This window comes from Mya arenaria, chromosome 15 (assembly GCF_026914265.1).
Source record: "Mya arenaria isolate MELC-2E11 chromosome 15, ASM2691426v1".
Taxonomy (NCBI): Eukaryota; Metazoa; Mollusca; class Bivalvia; order Myida; family Myidae; genus Mya; species Mya arenaria.
In genome coordinates this window covers 7,123,134-7,139,085 of record NC_069136.1, presented here as the reverse complement: position 1 = coordinate 7,139,085, position 15,952 = coordinate 7,123,134, and the positions used below count along the sequence as shown (strand labels likewise).

The 15,952-nt window shown below is 33.3% G+C and overlaps 1 protein-coding gene across 1 annotated transcript in view; it reads right to left on the bottom strand.

Moving 5' to 3' along the window:
* Positions 1–9,625: 9,625 nt before the first annotated feature.
* Positions 9,626–15,952, bottom strand: part of LOC128218951 (uncharacterized) — a 6,585-nt gene continuing 258 nt past the window's right edge. Inside the window, exons 1-6 of the mRNA XM_052926727.1 lie at positions 15,889–15,952; positions 15,361–15,500; positions 13,088–13,173; positions 12,518–12,624; positions 11,220–11,379; positions 9,626–10,223 (exon numbers count right to left, since the gene is read on the bottom strand). The exon at positions 15,889–15,952 is cut by the window's right edge and continues 258 nt beyond it. Of these exons, the coding sequence (XP_052782687.1) occupies positions 10,210–10,223; positions 11,220–11,379; positions 12,518–12,624; positions 13,088–13,173; positions 15,361–15,500; positions 15,889–15,952 (571 nt within the window). The 3' untranslated portion in view covers positions 9,626–10,209. The remainder of the gene's footprint in view (positions 10,224–11,219; positions 11,380–12,517; positions 12,625–13,087; positions 13,174–15,360; positions 15,501–15,888) is intronic.

Genomic DNA, 15,952 nt, shown 5'->3' with positions numbered 1-15,952 from the left:
AGGGAAAAGAAATGATAAAATTGCAATTACAATCAACATTTAACAGAGCTGAAAATATATTTTAAATTTAGCGCCTATATAGCATATATACAAAAAAGTAATCAAGTCAGTGATATTGATGGAACACACCTAAATAAGAACACAGTGAATAACTGTCAGATGAGCTTACTAAGCCATATTTCATATATATTTGTTAAGTGTATCAGCAAATAGAGAAAGCCCAAATTTTCATTCCAAAACCATTTTTATATATGAAAATAATTAGAACAATTAAAATGATTATTATTATATTATTTATACAGAATGCCATGATAAGGCTGTTAATTTATTCACACATGCTAATATGCACAAATTAATGCTAAAGTTCTATTAATTTATATTGATTTATCTGAAAAAAAATGCTTGCAATTTGTACAGTGTCAAATTATGTTAATAAAATTCAGTGTTCTCAAAAGCACAATCAATGTTTTCTGTACTGACAGCTGGATCTTAAATATTTAACGTATCAGTTCAACAATATACAAATAGTGATCTTGGATTCATTGACAGTCAAAACACCATAACGACTATATATACAGAACTGATTGCTTCTTAAAACATACTACGAATGTGCATATAAACCAAGAACGACGGAAAAAAGGGAAGAGGAAGAGAAAATAAATATCATAGAACATGCATGTAAAAAAAGATATAATTGTTTATATGATACATTGTATTATTCTTTTGTATGAAAAACTTGAAATCTGAAAAGTGTAGTTACAAGAACAAATTTCTTACAATTACCAAATCATTTTTTAATTTATCGGAAATATTTGTATTTTCATAAATGTTCCATGCTAACTGAAGGCTATTTTTGAAACCAATTACTGTTGGAACACACTTTTTTCTCTTACACAGAAAAATAAATTGCTTATTTTCTAAAAAATGTATATCAAATTTGAAATTATTGTTTCCAGAACCTAACAATACAAACATACTATTAATGATAATACTTGAGTCATTAATATTCAACTTATGTACCATATCCTGCAATACCGGCTGTATTTTATTGCAATCCCAAAAGAGATGTAAAAGAGTTTCTTCATGGCATTCACAAAAGGAGCAAATATCATTTTCAACCAGCTTCATTTTATATAATAATGAATTTGTTGGTAATATTCTATGAAGAACTCTGTAACCATTGAATATAAGAATCTTTTGTACACTTAAATACACAACTATAGACATTTTTCCAATTAATATAGATATTTTCATATTGTAATAACCATTTGTGTTGACTTGTTGGAATTTCATTATTATTAACAAAGATTTTATATAGAAATCGGTTTACATTTTCTTTTGTCAAAATTGGGTTTATAAAAGTGTTCATACATGGGTTACTACATTCTAAAAAGTTAAAGTCATTAAGCACAAATTTAGAATGCCTCATATAGGCCTTTATCGCAGAAATTAATCCATTATAGTGTAGGAAGTTGACCTTGTTATCAATTATTACTTCAATTTCCATCAGGCTATACATATTTCCATTGGCATTAAAAACATCTTTCACACAACGTAAACCCTTATTGTACAGGGTATGAATAAATACATAATTTCCATTACCAAACTTGTGGTTGTAGAATAATGACATATGCATAAATTGATTAACATTGTCTATACAAAACTTATTTATGTATAACATATATGCATTAATAACATCTTTCCAGAATGTGTTTGTCATCTTTTGACAAATATTTTCACAAATTTTCTTTCCACAATTCAACAGTTTTTTACATCAAATAATACAGGCATTAATTTAAAGCATTTACTATTTCCATTCAATATACAATTTCTAATCCATTTCATCTATTAGCTATAAATATAACTTGTAACATCAATCATATTAATACCCCCTTCTGGAAAATCTTTTTTTAAAATGGTAATCTTAATTTTTGCTTTTCCATTCCACACAAACTCAAGGAATAAATCATTTAACTATTTCAGAAAATCATTTGTTGGATTTGGTAAACTAATGAAAAGGTGTGTAAATAATGGAAGTAAAATTGACTTAATTACCGTAAGCCTGCCAATTGGTGTGAGTTTCCTTTTTGTCCAATACATAATGCTGTTTTTAACTTTTAACAATTTTTCATAAAAATTTATCTTACCCATTTGATTTAAATCCACATCAAAATGTAACCCAAGTAATTTTAATCTAGTATCTCCCCATGACAGTTTAAATTTTGTTTTTATGGATTGTGATGAGTATTTTAGTGGTCCTATCCAAACTAATTTGGTCTAATCATAATTAACTTTAAGCCCTGATAATTGTGAAAAATGATACAACAAATCTACCACCGTTCTCACTGTTTCCTCAGTACCATCTAACAGAAGAGATGTATCATCAGCAAATTGTGAGATCTTATATTCCTCACCATCAATAACAATACCTTTTACAGTTTCATTGTTTCTAATCATAATTGCCAGAATTTTTGAACATAAAATAAACAAATATGGAGAAATAGGGTCTTCTTGTCTACATCCTCTTTCTATATTAAAAAAACTCAGACAAGTGTCCATTTAATTGGATCGCAACTTCAGTATTATACATAAAAATTATTATCCATTTTTTAAACATATCACCAAAATTGAACAGTGACAAAGTCTTTTCAATAAAATTAAAAGATATGGAGTCATACCCCTTTTCAAAATCAATCAACATCACTAGGCCAGGATTTTTTTTATCATCGCATGTTTTCATAATATCATACAACAATATTGTGTTTTCACTTCTATTTCTACCTTTAATGAATCCTGTTTGATCTTTTGAAACTAAGGTATCTAAAACATTTTTCAATCTGTTGGCTATACTTCCTGAAGCTTTCTTGTAAATAACATTTAAAAGAGTAATAGGTCTCCAATTCTTCAAAAACTGTTTAGGCTTACCGTCTTTCGGTATACATACAATTGTTCCCAATTTCATATTTCTAGAAAATGAATTAGACAAAAAAGCATGATTTATCGCTCTTAAAATAAACTTTCCAATATTTTTCCAAAACATTTTATAAAAATTTACGGTAAAACCATCACAACCAGGACTTTTATCATTTTTCATTTGTTTGACAGTATCTGAAACCTCTTCATATGTTAAAAGTCACTCTAAAGAGTGTGACTGCTGATTGTTAAGTACATTATAGTTGCAATTATTAAGTTCAGTTTGTATATCAAAGTCACATGGTAAATTTTCCTTATAGAGATTATTATAAAAATTATAGGCTTCTTTCAAAATTTCCTCTTGTTCCAAAATATAAGAACCATCTTCTTTTTCAATAAATGGTATATGCTTATCAGCAATAGTTCTTTTTTCTAAATTGCAAAAATAAGTAGAAGCCTTTTCTCCATTTTCAATCCAATTTGCCCTAGATCTTATTACAAATCCTTTTAGTTTATTGTTTCTTAATTCACTTAGCTATGTCTCTAAAATAAGCAGTTGATCTTTATTAGTATCTGAAAGATTTTTTTGTAATTCTAAAATATCATGAAGCAACTTTACCTCTTGTCTATTTCTCTCTTTTGATTTATAACTAGCATATGATATAGTTTTACCTCTAATTTCCATTAACATAGTTTCTAGAAATAATTCATCATTTATTACAAATTGTATTTCTGATCTATCCATTTTTAACATAGCATTACAATCATATACTGGAACACAATATTGTAAAATAATCTCATCAATTTTTCTTTTCACAATGTTTAAATAATCCATTTGAGATAAAAGTGAGTTATTAAATTTCCAAAGGCCCTTGCCATGCTTAGCTTTTGAAAAACATAATTCTAAAACAATAATTGAATTATCAGATTTGTAGCAAATATCTGTATCACACTTTCTAACATAATTCACCATATTATCTGTGATAAAAAAAATCCAGTCTACCTTGCTGAAATGTGTTCAATCTCCTCCATGTATAATTTCTATTATCACCATGTGATTCTCTATATGTATCTAACAAGCCTCTATCTGACATGATGTTTAACAATCTCTTTCTAGCTCTAACATTGTTATTTATAGATTTGTAATTCTTGTAGTCCAACTCCGGATTTAGCACTAAATTATAATCTCCACAAATTATATACTTATCTACATTATTAAATGTATCTATTTTATCAAAAATCATATTAAAGAAATTAGGACAGTCATTGTTTGGTGCATATATATTAGCTAACAAGAAAACCATATCATTGTACAATAATTCAATCATAACAAAATTTCCACTATTATCTTTTACTACATTACAAATTTTCACATTCAAATTTTTCCTAATGAAAATAGCGACTCCTCTAGCATTGGATTTACCATGACTAAAACACATTCTCGATTCCATTCTGAATTCTGGGTTAAAATGTTATTCGATGGTTAGAAGTCATTTGTAATTACACCTTGATAAGTTTAAACTTCTTTAACATACAGGGTCCATGACATGGAAATTTGGTTTTGACCATTTCCATGCTTAATTCAAAATATACTTCATGTCAAAAATGTTATGAGAGGTCGTCACATATTGTACCTTTAATCTTTTAGAAAATTTAACATTAATTTATTCATACAATTTTATTTCCCACCAGATGTAAAAAAATAACAACCTTTTTATCATAAAGCAAGACAAAAAGGCCACTGTGGATGATCTGTAAAAAATACATGTTAACATACATATTTAACTGGCTAAGGTCTAAAACAGATCTCTTTTTGTGTATACCTGACTTAAGCAAAGCTGTTTAAAACATTAATTAATTGAATTTTAGATAATTTTGATCATTAGACATAAAAGTTTATTTAAAGCATCGTTTAGATAATTCTGTAATGAAAGCAGTATTTGTATTTGCCCTTGAAAACTAAACAACACATTTGTTCATAAATAACACTCTTTTTTTTTGGGGGGGGGGGTGTATGTTTTTGTAACAAAAAAATAAGAATATATTTTGTATTCTCACTGAGATGTCTTCCGGACAATTTGCCGGAGCTGCTTGTACAATCAATAATTCAACAGGTATTTGGTTCGGGAGTTTTGCTTGATTAATATTAGTAATTGAGTAAATGTTTGCCATGTTTTACCATTATACTTAAAAAGAGTTTTGCCCATTCAATTCTAGTTAAAATTATAATTACCCCTGATTGTAATATACTTCAGTGCAACCTTATTGGTAGGTGATTAATCTTATCTATTTTTTGTTTGTAACATATTCTTCAAATGCGTTTGTGTACTTGATCTCAAATGCATAGTAGCATTATTTTAACTTAAATAAGAAGAATAACTCCCAACTTCATATATTATATATAGTAATGCATTATATATTATTCTGTATACATTATTATTGTAGATGGTTGTGTATATACTAAATAAATTGCTAACAGCAACAGAACTGTTTGTTATTTAAAAAGTTCCATTAACATATACAAAAAACGTTTCCCTTTTACTCCTAGTATGTTTCACTTAGTCATTAAATAGACTTTAAAAGTGTCCGGCAATAACACTTCAAGCCCGTAGAGGCAGCGCCTTAGTTCATATTAAAATATATGGAGATTATACTTCTCTAGTGAAACATAACTTAAGTGAAGCATAACCTTACTTTGTTTGATGTCTTGACTTCTTAAAAGACATTTGACAGTCATAATTTGCAGTAAAACGTTAACTGTTAACGTTGCAGATGCATCAGAGTTAAAAGTGACGCATTGAATGTAGTTATTCCCTTAGTATGTATTTCGTTTTAACGACTAGGTATCTTGCTTAATCGGACATTTGTCTCATTATAACGACTTCGTATCCCGTTTATCGATTAAGTATCGTTATTACGCCTTTCAGGCAAACATCTCACGCCACTACCGTAATCATAAACTATTTAACTCTAGATATATATGTGACACAATGATTCAACTAATTATACCTACATAATAAAGTATAAAACTGTAATTTAAATTTGATGAAAATGAGCACGTGTAAAAAACACCAGGTGCCCCACGATATCGCTGCCGGAAAAAGTGAAAAAACTTTCTTAAATCGCAGTTTAGATCGGTATGTTCTTAATGCATTAACTTTTTAATTAATAGCTTGTATTATTAGATGCCGTTTCTGTTTGCAGTGAGTCTTGCAAGTGCTAAAAAACAACTTCCTTTACAAAATTCACAGGCTTACGTTGTTACTGGCAACTTCCATTCGATGAAAATGAAATCGATTGAACACACTTTTAATCCGTAAAAGTACTATAACGAATTTCATGAGACACCGTTATTGTGCCGCCATTGATTTTCAAGTTACCTCACAATTCAGACTATTCGCTGATTATTGTTTTCTGTTTAGGAATATCCAGTCTGAACAAGTTAATTTACTCTACAGAAAGATCTCCATTTCTAGAGGCTTGAGCAAACACCTGAGACATGAAATTCAACGCCAGGAAATGCTTTATCTGGACAAATATTTAAATAAGTTTTGAGAAAAGAACCATTTTTCAAACTCTCAAATGGCCATCAGATATCAACACGTTAACCAAAATGGTAATTTCGACCGTGACTCTTCTACGACGAAACTTAAAGAGCTGCCCATTCGACTGCAGAAAAACAGAGCATATATAATTATGTCCATCGCTTCAGTTAAATCAGTTCATTTTTCTCATTTTACTACGATTTGTTACAAGACATAACAACATTATATCAATCACTCTCTTTGGCGAGAGTGGAGTGTAGAATTGTGTTTTCTGTGAAACCAGAGTCCACTTGTGCGGCTCGGTGACCACGAACATGCGCCCAGGCCGGGAACTAAAACACGGTTGAAAAACGGTCGCGCTAACCACTGCGCTAAACGGACAACCACAATCATTAAAGCAAAGACTTTCAGAGCTATCCCACTTCTGACACCATTGTTGCGAGCTTTGAAACTGGGATTCCAGGGACGGAATAACTTAGAAATATCAGTTAAAACTAATGCCAAAATACTACTACAATCAAGTCGATAAATCTGGTAACGGCCTTTGACCCCGTCAATCAATCAATCGGAAGATATCAATCGCCGCAAAGGTCTTCTTAGGACTGTAATCGGGTTCCATCAAAATAACTTACGAGCGGTCGATATGCGAAAAGAGGCCATGAATTGAAAAAATACAACCTTAAGTTGATTCTAGTTAAAGATGAATTTGGTAACGTTTTAAATATTTCACACATTTAAAACAGGTGAGCCTAGATGTATGAGGCTGCTGAAATGTCATTTAAAAGCATATCTGAGCCCAGATTAGTCTGATGGACCCCGTCCTAAACGTAAATAGGAGGCCCATAACCTTTAGTTCTGTGTGGCCACCAGGTTCTACAGAAGATTGTGAAGCAGAGCTTTTCCCGTTCTTACGAACGGATTCCGTAGCTTTCACTTCGGACTAAATTGGCCATATAAGAGGTAAACTTTCAGATCAAATTAACTTTGTCCTGGGCAGCTGCTGTTTCTTGAATTCCATAAGTTTATCAAACTCGGACATAATATCAAAAGATTTATAAAGATTTATTGGACCGAGATCAGTTATCCCGTAATGTACGAGAAGGTATTGTTACTTTAGCATGCAAGACCCTATATGTTTGACTTGTTTGAGGGACCTAAACAATGGTCAGGTCTAGTTGTTAACATTTATGTATTTAAACAGTTAACCAGATTTGGGCGAATGTATATGCTGGCCGCCTGCGTTTGCCATTGCCCGGCCACCTGTATCTGCTCAGCAGAAATGCCATTGAGAGCAGTTATGGTGACCACACCAATCCTAAGGCTATAACAACCGAAACGCGAATAGTCAAGACATGTGCCACAAAATGCGCGTTTGAGTACATGTGTAAACTGATGCCTTATGACCTGGGAGCCATCGAAATGGCTGAATAGGAGTCCCATAATTTTGGACGCATGTGCCGATTCCAGACAACGGAACAAAAAATATATAATAATTCGCGATAATTGCTTCGGATATACAGCTAATGTTTCGTTTAACGATTTCATTTACCATAAACAAGTAATTGAAGGTAGATTAATTGCAAAAATGGTTTAACAGAATCAAATTTTGGACAAAAAATGTGTTAACCTTTCAAAGAATTTCAAAAAGGAAAAGTTAGTGACGTCATCATTTCTTTACGCATATTGGGTTCATCTTAAAAACTAACGTATGAAAAAAATCGTTAGATGCAATATTTATCAAATGTCGTATTATAAATGAAAGTTTTATTTGCAAAATCATATAAACTTTGCTTAAATTGACAATTATAGTTCACCGATTTTAGACGTTCGATCAAACATCAAGACACAATTCTTTTCATCACAGCTCAATGTGTTTAAGCGGTATCTCCATAGCGCTAAAAATTCAACTCCTAAGAAGTAGAACGTTTGATGCCTCACGGACAGTGCTTTTCAGAAACGTTTTCTCGTTAGTACAATCTTCAGGTTAAGTAAACTGTTAGATCCCACTTGTTGTTTTTTATATAGTTTGTATGCAATGTGCATTTATTGTGGAGTTTTGTGCTGTTTTTCCATGTGTCTAATTTATGATTTTTTGTTGATCTATGTCTTTGGCGTTTACCCAGTGCCATTAAAACGGGTTTATGTTTTGATACTGAGCTTGTTCCTGTAGTTTTTCGTATAAATATTGCTCCACCCATCAAGAGCCACGAGGAGAGCGAAGACTGAAATGCTGATGACTAAGGACCAATTTCACAACAGGCAGCTCACGCTTTAACCTGTTCATTTCAGCTCTGCCCGATTTATCCTTCACCTTTTTGAGATCTCGGTTACATTTAGATTACCTTCGATTCGGGCAATTTTTACTACTCCCCCTTGTGATGGCTCTCTATGTTATTGTGCCTTTACAAGATCGCTTAAAGGTTATTTCCTATGAAACGGAATACTTCCCTTTTTGTGGATATTAAGTTCTTCTATGCAACGATACATTTACTATCTCGCGGAAAGGGATTTTCGGAAACACGGGTTGTTCAGACAATCTGCATTTGAAATGAAGTTTTAAAAATAGTTCTACTTTTTGGTTGCATGTTTTAACATTCTCTTTATGTTTAACTGTTAGTTAGCGAACTGTTTCATATATACCTGAAAAAGCTTTATGTGTTCCTAACGACCAGAAATCTAATAATGATTTTAACAAACCTTTGCATACAAAGCAAGCATCTGTGTGGCTATCTAAAGCAAATGAAAAACATTTACAAGAAAGTAATATATTTATGCGTAAAACTGCATTATGTATTTCGAAATAAACGCTCTTAATTATTAAATTACAATGACTTGATAGTTAGTGTGCATAGCGTTTCTCCGGTCAAATGCTCTTAATTGCAAGTGTTAAAGATACCCGCAACAAAGCATATGGCAAACAATGACATGCTAGAAAAGCTGTATTGTGTCTGTCAGATTAGATGCTCCTGATTCAATATGTTAAAATATCCGCAACAAAGCATACGGAAAACATTGTCATGTTAGTGAAAAAGTATGTTTAACCGTCTTTAGACGCCTTCTTTTACACAGGATTTTTTTTAGAAGAATTGAATGAAATGTTATCTCTTAACTGACAGACCGGAAACGAGCAGGCGATGTGTTTTCATTAATGAACTATAACAAATAGATCAGAACAGAATGGAACATTTATTTACGATAAGGTCATAGACCCACGTTCACAAACAGCATACAAATTGTGACAGAACAAACATGCATTATGTTTATACATGTATATATCATAAACATTCTGATAAATTAAAATCATAAACAAAATGAACAAAATAAATAAAGAAATAACTGATCAATTGCATGTTTCATATCATGTTTATTATACATAAATCTATGCTCATTATTGTAATTACCACAATGCTAGCACATACAAAACAAAAAGCATAATTATGAAACGAAATACCAATTTTCTGAATGGAAACATAATAAAACCGTTATTTGAAATTTCTAAAAAATATACGCAATTTTAGATATGACTAAACACGACTAAACTTAAACCACGTTAATAATTAATTACATCTCGTAAATATATGTTCGTCTGTATGAAAAAAAACAGCGTAAAATAGTTAGTGTCATGAAGCAAAGAAATACTAAACATATTGCTTCATACAATGACACAACGAGTCACGATTTAGACAATAGCAAATCTGGTTATGACTCGGCGTTATTCCTTAAAAGGATCTCAAAGCTTCCGGGTTTATTACTACTCTGGGCAGGCTGAAAAGAGATATATAAAGAGAATGTGTTTGGTAAAAGAAATAACAATAGCATAAAACTCGACGGATTGATGGAAACAGCAACCTCAAATATGATAAATTGCGTACCAGTGTTGCAACAGACTCCGCAAATTATTACTATAAATTTCTGACAGTGTCGGGGAGACTGAAACAGTTATTCAACACTACATCACTGGGTATCGCGAGAGTGAGCAGGTCACTCCCAAGGAAGTCGCGTTATGTCGTGTATCGTCGACCAAAGCTGATGCAACACGAGGGTGCATTTCAATCAGTTATACAGTCACATAGTGAAACAAACAGACAATATGATAATTATGAAAGTAATTAACGTTCAACACTTTCAATTAAAATATTTACTATGTTTAAAAAAACCCATATATGTTAGCATTCGCCCGCTCCATTTAAAACTGAATTTAGAAAGTGGTATTTTATTTCATATCTTGATTTTGCCGATATGAGAAAGGCAAAAAATCAAATTCGCTCGGACGAAAAAGTTTATGTAATAAGATGGATGTGTTTAATTCTAATGTTATCAAGTTCGGCTGAAATGCTTTAAATGTTCTGATTTAATACGCCATAAACCTTTCTTATAGATGTTTGTGTTGACAATGTACTTAAGAGTGATGAAAATCATTGAGATGGAAACCGTAATGTGCCCGCAGGCAATTCAGGCAGCATGTTTTGAATCTAGAATTAAAACCTGATATTCCTTAATTGTTAATTTTTTTATTTCATTATGAATACATGTTAAAGTAAGCTGTTTATTTTGGTGACATGAGAAATTTAAACAAACATACATTCAATATGTTTACTAAACTTTCCACCGATCCGAGGGAATAAAGTTATCAAATCTGCGAATATTTCGTATATTTGTCTTCAAAAATTATGTCAAGATACTGAAAATCAGTTACGGTATTTAGGCAGCGGCATTTGTTTGGTTCTACTTTATTATTACATATGCAAAAAAGTGTTTTACCATGGCCAATGTTAATAAACCGAAACCCGAGATTATCGAGGGTGAGACCCAACTTCCGGTATAGTTCTTCTACAATGAGGTGCATGGGTGGATGGTCCGGTGGATCAGATGTGACAAAGACTTCAGCATACCAACGTCCGTAACACACACCGTCTCGGACCTGTGATACAAATAACAAACCCTGGGATTTCTAGAAGGCTTCCAATCTGCACAATGCGCACGATCTAACATGCTAACTGTTCAATTGTAATTGTACAATTTCTGGTTTTGCATAACTGTTATTTGTGGCTTAATTATTTAAAACAAAAATTATATGGGCGATGATGTGACTATAACATACAATGCACGTTTTTTTGTACTTTCAAAGTCGTCCACTCTAACTACTGAGCTAGTACGGCTTGTGAGGAAAGAAATGCGTAAGTCTTCATATTCCATAACATTGTTCAAATTTGAAATCCCATTGAAGTATCAGCTAAATTTAACCCAATCGCGGTTACCAACTAAGCTTATGTAGGCCTCAGCGAAGCGGACTGAAAAAAAGAAGTGTCCTTCAGCTGAACCTAAGAATGCTAATGGCAGAGTGAATATTAGGATATGATTTTAATTAGATTGACTCCTCTACTAACACAAGGGGAGGATCAGGTCGGTCAAACGTTAGAAAGGCGTTCGTGTACTAACGGCGGAAACACACACCGCTTGAAATTTTGATGAAACATAGAAATAGTGAAGGTGAACCACGGTTTCAGATGTAAGCCCTTTTCTGTTTGGGACCTGGTGTATAAATAACAATCCATGTTTAGTCTTGTTTCCACTTTTGTTTTCTAGCAACACGTGCAATGCAAGGTAATGGAGCGGGTCACAATTACAAGGATAAGTCATACCACCGCCATTAACATACGACGAATCGGACTTTCTAGTCACTGAATGGTTTCATCATTCGTCTAAGGGTTCAAAAAACCTGTTTCTTTTGTATTTGAATTCTTAAACTTAGGGTTATCAAATTCTAAACCTGTTTTTGTATTTGATTTTTTTATCATTTAGTCTGATTAATATATTTTGGTCTAAAGCTTCTTCCAATGTAGAAAAAAGTTCAGTCTCGGCTCGATCCAGATCGTCCATTGACGGCAACGTAAGGTTAACCACTGTCAGCTGCCTTTCGCTTCGGCTTCAGCGGTAATATTTGGCCAAGAAATGTAGAGATACCGAAGAACGTTCATGAAAGTGAAAACAGCGTTTAAATTGTGAATTTATAAACGGCATCCATAATATACTTGACCATGTTTTCACTTGACACTGACCTGTGCAGGATTGATGCAACTAAACAAGAGCACGTAGTCATCCGGATGGTCAGACATGAGCCAATATCGTGGTGTCATGTGGCCTAATGGTTCTGCAAACGTCAAGTCTAAAATGCGCATAATATATAAGGGTTATAATTGATATGCGTATAACGGTTGTACCAAAATACCAAAAACTATGTTAGATAAATTATGGTTGCAAATGGAGTTACGTTCTGTTGTTTGTATTCGTCAAAACTACTTAAGAAAATGTATAAACATATTGAATATTAAGTCGTGCGTATGCTGATTTATGTATAATGGGTGTTTGTGTGAACTAGGACTGTACGCGCTTTTAAAAGGGCGTTTCACATTCGCCTGTGATTTTGAGAGGTTGATTTCTTATTAGCCTGTGTACGCGGTTATCTGTATGTGCGTATTAGCGATCGTTGTTGCTTAAAAGGCCGTTTGAGGTTTAAACTCGACTGCAATGTGTATTTGAATGTGTTTACTGATAATTGCTAAAAATGTCATTTTCGGGGATATCGGTTTCCTTTAATAAATTGATATTCTTTGTTAAAACTTACGAACCTAGGTCAATTATGGCATTGTCTCCGCGGGTCAGATTCCCTTCCAATTCAACCTTCATACACGGGGCGCCGGGCTCTTTTCCTTCCCTGTAATTAATAGTTGCCCACATCACACTAGGCCACGTTCCCACTACGTCATCAAAAATCTGGCAGGACGCAGAACTTAATCAACGTAGAAGGGACGCAGAAGACACCTAAAATATTCTTATTTTGTTCTTACTACGTCCTGATTCGACCACGTCTTGTTATGGTCTAAATGGACGTGAAGGAGGTGGGTAGACTTTGATCACGTTAAAGAAAATGTAGTGAAGACGTGGTCGAATCAGGACGTAGTAATAACAAAATAAGAATATTTTAATGACGGCATGGACGTAGTGACGGCGTAACTAAAACTGAGTAGGTAATTGATTGATGTAGTGCGAGCGTGATACTGGACGGGAAATATTGAACGGCGTTCTCATCGCGTTGTCTCTATGTTGTCTTTGCATTCTTGCTACGTCAATGAAGTTCTCACCACAACCTCTCCACGGATTTACTACTACTATGATACGTTCATGCCACGTTTTAGAAGACCTTGTTTGGTTGTTTATACGTTTTTTTTCGGGGCTTAACATGCTTTAGACAAATTTGTATTATGTTCTTACCTTGTCCTGGTTCTGAACAGTGATCATGTATAAATACAGGATGGTACTCCCTTACTACTTCATTTTAAACCAACACTGGATATGAATGAAAAATAAGCCAGTTATAGATCGAACACGGTGGTAATTCCCTCTAGATCACATTTGCAATTAAAATCTAATCATACGAACGTAAGAAAGACGTGATAAGCACTAGGTAAGCGCGTGGTGTAATTTTCCTGGTCATATTCAGAACGTACAAAGAGCGCATTAAACGTAGTGCAGTGCAGTAAGAACGTGTTAGAGCGTGTGAGACGCAGTGAATGCCTGACAGGCACGGTCTGGCAATTTCGACTTGCGCCATTTGTTTTTCAAAATGCTTTACTCAAGTTCATACTATGTCAACGTGAACTCTTCTCAGCTAGATAAAGCAAACTATATTTTATCGGTAGGCATTTCAAATTTATCGTAATTTATTTTCTTTTAATTTATGGTTGAAATTATTGTCTCAACTGTGACCAAAATTGCTTTATTTACTGAAAAGAAGTTCAGGTTAGCATCATCATATAAACAATTCACGTGAACAACTGCATGTTTTGAAAGCTCGATATTTATTGCTAGAATTAAAAGACAACATACCAAAACATTAGTTACATGAAAGTTATGAAAACACTTTTAACGTATGTCCGAGTTCTTTTATATTACTCATTTCTGTGAAGTGCATACAATACAAAGAACCACGGCGCACACAGCGTTGCATCGTTCTACAAATTCCGTCGAGTTAAAGGCTTAGCCAAGGATTGCATAGTTAAATTGAAATCAAATCTCAAAAAGTTCACATGTGCAGAAGAAGAAGATAGCATAGTATTTAATATTGTAAGAAATACTTTTCTACATTTTGGGTCAAAAAGTCATTTATAAATCAACTTCTTTTTCTTGTATGTTTACATCGGTTTTGGCCCGTGATGACCATGTGAGAACCACGTTAAATTCACGTGAATACTTACCTGAAGACGTACATGTCTGTGAAAAAGTAAGCCGATTAAGGAATGAGATCTGTTCAGCGGTACCGGTGTCATTCTCTTATCCAAAAGATTGAGGGATCTCTAAATAGACATACGTTCTGGCCTTATTTCCCGAAACAAATTAAGTGCCTTATAACAAGATTAGGTTCACTATTTTACTTTTGGTATATTTTGTGTTATACATACCTTTTTATGAGTTTATATACTTACGATAACCATGATAAACCAATTTTTATATAGTTAAACCAAGAATAAGTCAACAATTTGGCATAAATTAATAAGCTACTTTAGTTTGTTATGCTTGTAAATTTTTAAGAACATTAACGATTTCAGCAATAAAAAAATACATGTTCAACGTTTTGTTCAGCTCAAATACAGTCACACTAATATATAGCAAGATAATTTAAACATACCCCTAAGCCATTGCATGAAAAGGGCGTTATGCCATAAGGGGCGTTTCGGGCGATTTTTGTGAATCCTTTACGTGTGAGTGCTGGTTTTGCTGACATCATCATGATGTAAAGTACGCATGCACCAAGAATATGTGTCTGTACTGTGGTATGATATATTAAATTATTTTTTTAAGCTAACAGTGAGTTTGCTAATATGTTGTTGAAATAGTTTCCTACCTATATTTGAAACCAACGGTCACGGAGTCGTCGTCATGTAATGTCCATCGTAACTGGCTATGGTATGCATTTAAAATGTTTTCCCGGTAGTAGCCTATACCGTCAAGAATCCACAGCAACGTCAGTTCTGTGCCAGAGGTCTGAAAGGTATTTGACAAATACGGTTGACACCTCGTGGCTTAAACAAGGGGATGATCAATAGTTTGTTCAAATAGTCATTAATATAAATGGTTTTACAAACATTGTCAACATTCCGAGAACTCAACTACGTTTTTGACACAATGAAATGGATGTAGCTGCTGCTGCTGCTGCTGCTGCTGCTGCTGCTGCTGCTGCTGCTGATGATGATGATGATAATGATGATGATGATTATGATGACGACGACGACGAAGACGACAACGACGACGATGATGATGATGATGATGATGATGATGATGATGATGATGATGATGATGATGATGATGACGATGTTGATAAAAATGATGATTGATGACGAAGACGACGACCGTCTTTTATATCAGAGCTTACTCGATTTTTAAAAATTTCAATATTTATTGTATCCGCTTCGTTCGGGACTCTCCAACATCCCCAA